Source organism: Cyprinodon variegatus, unplaced genomic scaffold, assembly GCF_000732505.1.
Source record: "Cyprinodon variegatus isolate N-32 unplaced genomic scaffold, C_variegatus-1.0 Scaffold1494, whole genome shotgun sequence".
Taxonomy (NCBI): Eukaryota; Metazoa; Chordata; class Actinopteri; order Cyprinodontiformes; family Cyprinodontidae; genus Cyprinodon; species Cyprinodon variegatus.
The window spans coordinates 90,779-95,318 of NW_015151947.1; the positions used below are offsets into that span (position 1 = coordinate 90,779).

General features: G+C 49.2%; 1 protein-coding gene across 1 annotated transcript in view; it reads right to left on the bottom strand.

Annotated features, from left to right (window-relative positions):
- Window positions 1-4,540, bottom strand: part of phf2 (PHD finger protein 2) — a 40,071-nt gene that overhangs the window by 24,305 nt on the left and 11,226 nt on the right. The window contains exons 2-8 of the mRNA XM_015403408.1: window positions 3,306-3,391; window positions 3,076-3,190; window positions 1,617-1,777; window positions 864-1,005; window positions 597-783; window positions 364-526; window positions 173-260 (exon numbers count right to left, since the gene is read on the bottom strand). Of these exons, the coding sequence (XP_015258894.1) occupies window positions 173-260; window positions 364-526; window positions 597-783; window positions 864-1,005; window positions 1,617-1,777; window positions 3,076-3,190; window positions 3,306-3,391 (942 nt within the window). The remainder of the gene's footprint in view (window positions 1-172; window positions 261-363; window positions 527-596; window positions 784-863; window positions 1,006-1,616; window positions 1,778-3,075; window positions 3,191-3,305; window positions 3,392-4,540) is intronic.

Sequence of the window (4,540 nt, forward strand, 5' to 3'; positions counted from 1 at the left end):
GCTAGCTCATTCAGAACCATGCTAGTGCTCGTTAACCGGGGTTAGCTAGCTCATTCAGAACCATGCTAGTGCTCGTTAACCGGGGTTAGCTAGCTCATTCAGAACCATGCTAGTGCTCGCTAACTGGGCTGGGTTGCCTCAAAGGGGCCAATGCTTCTTTAAAACCACTGACCTCATCTGCATCTCCACACTCAGGTTGTGGACAAAGTGTCCACAGAAAGCCAGGCAGTCGACCGGGGTCAGCACGGCGTTGATCCATCCTGATCCAAAGAGAAACATCATCATCATCATCAGACTCAGACAGAACGACCAATCAAACAAAAGCCGTCCTGTTTCTGACACAGACACCTTCCTGAGTCTGACCTGACGGGACGAACAGCGTCTGGCCTTGCTTCAGGGTGCATTTGTAGCACTTGTCCACCTGGTCGGCGAAGAACATGCCGCTGTGGTTGGACGATGACCTCCAGCGCTCATACAGGGACAGGTTGGCAGAGGTGGGCTTGATGAGGAAGAAGATCTTCTCTCCCTGCAGACAGGAGCAGATGTTCAGCGGCATGAGAATGGCTGAACGCCGGCGTGCCAATGAAGCCACTGACCTTCAGGACGTGGTACCACACGGAGGCGCCGCCGCACTCGATGTGGAAGTCCGTGTAGCTGTCCTTCACGCAGATCAGACAGTATTTGGTGACTTTGGGTTTCCCCAGCAGGGCGTCGTCGGGCCAGTAGTTCTCCACCCAGGACAGGCGCCGCACTATCTGAGGACTCTCTACGATGGAGCTCATCCTGGAGAACACAGAGAGACACGGTGGTCAGGTCTGCTGCAGGACGCTGCCTTCAGGCGTCCCGCCACTCAGCCGCCGCACCTGGTGTCGGAGAACTCCAGGTTGATCACGTTCAGAACCTTCTTCCTGTTGGTGCTGTAGTAATAATCCACAAACTCTTTGAGCTTCATCTGGCTGTCGGTCTGCTTGGTGACGTCCACCACGTCGACGGTGACGTCTGGACCTGAGAGGACAGGAGAGGACAGCGTGAGAACATCTTACAGAACATCTCCTGCCCCCCACTGACAGAGCGCTAGCTCCCCCTGCTGGAGGACTGATCGGCTTCTGCACCTGCTGCTGCCTCAGAGCTTTCTAACAGGGAACCAATAGTCTCTGATTTATTCAGGACATTGTAACAGGTGCTGGGCCCCCAGGAGCCGCTGCCTCCCCAGGAGCAGACGTGTGGTTTTCTGACCCTGGAAAGGTGGGGATGTCCTCCTCCTTACCTGCCTCTGTTTCGCCCTGGAACTGAAACATGATGTTCTGATCCACCTCCTCTGGCTCCTGGACAGAAACACCAATGTTCCTAAAAACCCTCCTGACCTAAAGCTAGCTTACGTCATGTTTCTCCTGAAGGCTCCCATCCCAGTTCTCCCAGTTAAAGGGACAGAGGATGACACAGCAGGCCATCCTGGACAATCATGGACGTCCAGGTCTAATAAGACTGGAGCAGAAGGGACAGGGTGGTCCAGGAACTCCCAGGAGAGGCTGCTAGCTGGACAGTTAGCCTACTCCACTACAGCAACTATCAGCTGCTGGTGTTAACATGTTTCAGGGTTTAGTTCAGCTTCCTACCAACGTAGTTCTCCACGTCACTGATGTAGAAGGTGGGGGCGGGCATGGACAGGCCCAGGCCATCCTTCTTCTGAACCATGATGGGTTCGTTGAAGCCGTTCTCCTCCAAGTAGTCCATGGTCAGCTGGTTGCCGCTCAGCTTCACCACGATGTCGTCGGCACTAAGTGGAAAGAAGGAGCAGAGAGTGTCCATCAGCCTCAAAGGTAGAAAATAGCGCCACCGAGTGGAAGTACCTGATGCTTCCACACCTTCTCATTCATAGGCCTAAATATTCACACCCCTTCAGCTGGTCCAGGATTGGCCCAGTTACAAAAACACAGACCTGCAGGGAGTTTACTGGGATTCGATGTGATAGCTGCTGGTGAGGATGGTGGAAAAGGCAGATGGTCTAAACATCTAGATCTAGGATCTTCTTCTCAGACACCCTGTCTACTTTCAAGGCTAGGCTTAAAACTTTCCTTTTTGATAAAGCTTCTAGTTAGAGTGGCTCAGGTTATCCTGATCTATCTCTATAGTTCTGCTGCTATAGGCTTAGACTGCTGGAGGACATAGGGACCCCTTTTTCATCATTCTGCTTCATTCTATCTCTATTCTCCAACTCTGCAGAATCTGTTAGTTCAATCTCTAACGTTCTGCTCTCTCTGCTTTTTCTCATAGTAGCTTCATCTGGTCTGTTCCTGTTTGGCTGTGACTCCATCCTGGAGAGAAATATCAGCTGTGCTGCTGCCATCAACACCTTTGTTTCTAGATGTTGGAGATCGGCCTGTTTTTCAGTGTAGTCCTGTTTCTCTGACTGGATGTACTGTCCTTATTCCTGTTTCTGTTGACAGGAAAACTTGTCCGATGAACTGTTTCTTTCACACACAGAGCCTCCTGTGGAGCTAGCTTGATGATCTGGTTAATCTGGATCTATAAAGTGACTTGAGATGACATGATGTGAATTGGAGCTACATAAATAAACTGAACCGAAATCTCCAGAACAAGCTGCCGTCAATCTCCTCATCAGTACCCAGAGTCCTGCTCTGTGTTCTGTTCCTCAATCGAAACCCAACGCTACTGGTTCCAGACTCAGAGGTTCTGTAGAGAAGAACCAGCACTGTTAAGAGCAGTGGACAGGGTTAAATTCAGGACAATCCTGGAGGAGAAGAACACGTTAGAGTTTCTAGAAGATTAGAGACCTTCTAGCAGATGGGTTAAATCAAGAACACAGAAGGAATCAGAATGGCCTAGTCCAAGTCCAGATGGACACTGAACGACATCCTGCATCCAGGCTGACTGAGCTTTAGATGTTCACAGAAGGTCTGTCTCCTGAAATCCTTGAGTTTAAGGACTTCCGGAGGAGGACTCTGAAGCACCAATGAGGGTCTCAGTCATGAGGAGGATTGTCCTGAGTCTGAGGTTGCCGGTTCAAGTACTCCCCTGCCTGACCGGAGCTCAGAGGGATGAAGGCGACTGTACCTGGGGAAGGTCCGGCTCCGCAGCTCCTTGATGAAAACCTGGCTGCCGTTCTGAACCGCTCGGATGTCTGCGCTTTGCCCGGTGTCATATTTGCTCCAGTTCTTTTTCTTTTTCACTGAAAGAGTCAGAAACAGTCGTTAACAAGCTAAGAAAGGACAGCGGTTGGTATTCAAACCACGCAGCTTTGGATTCAGCTGAAACGGCGGCTGAACCGGACCGCCGTCACTCACAGGTAGATTTGCCATGGGTCTTCTCGCAGTTGGGGCAATGGTAGATATCGATGTCCGGAGCGTCGTCTTCATCCACCCCAACACAGCTGAAAGCAGAAGCAAAGCACTGTTAAACAACGCGGCAGAACCGTTGAGGAAAAAGGGGCGGAGCTACAACAGTAAAGACGTTCAGATCAAAACAAACAGACTTTTTAATCTAAGCAGTTAAAGAAAAATGCTCGGATTAAAAGGAAGTTAAAGCCTAAGAGAAAAATGGATGGATGCTAGCAAGGCGGAGGTCCTGGAGGTCAGAGGGAAGTCAGACAGGTTATACTTAGGGCCCCAGCCAGGGGCCCCTGATGCTTGTCGCCATGGGGACCAATCTAAGTCGTACTGCTGGTGAGATTTGACTGTAGCTGCTATGATTTAAGCTTCCCAGGTGTCTCCATTGCACATTTACACTACCCCCAACCCCCCAGGCTGCCAACTGACCTTCCACTTTATTCAGATACGTTTTTACAACAACAGCGCGGCGTTTTATAGAGGCAGAGGCGTCAGAGGTCGCCACAGCAGGATGGTTTCATGATGCTGCATCAGAAACAAAGCCAGTGCAGCTTAGGGCCAGGAGGATCTGCAGAATCATCGCAGTTGAATCATTTCTCTGCAATTTTCAAATAGCGGCCATTATGTTTGGTCATATTACATTTAAAAAGAATAAGTAGCTAAAATGATCCCTCCAGCCCTTTAGCTGGCGGTAATATGCTTAAAGTTGGTTCTAAACCACACAGACGGGAAGAGAGATGCAGCTAGGATGCAACTTCATGCATGCAGAATTAATCATTTCTTGATGAAACAGTAAAGTTCTGCAACAAAGGACTCTGGAGAAGCAAGGTCATTAAAAACTGAAACATTTACATGATTTTGGTTAATGCAAAGAAAAATCTAAATAAAATCACAAAACTGGCTTCCCTGAGCAAGACCCTTAACCCCACACTGCTTCACACAGGCGGCGCTCCAAAGGTTTCCTCCATCAGAGGAACGCTTTCATGTTACAGACTCTACCTGTTCTGAAGGCAGCAGTTACTGATCAATCAACCAATCTAAGGCTGACTGATCTTATCCATCATTGACAGCTTTCAGGTTTCTCTTCTGTCAAGATCTTTTCAGAAAATGAAAGGATTCATGCAGACCTGAAACAATTAATCAGATTAAAGGAATAGTACACCCAAAACATGATTAGCCTTCATTTTCTACTC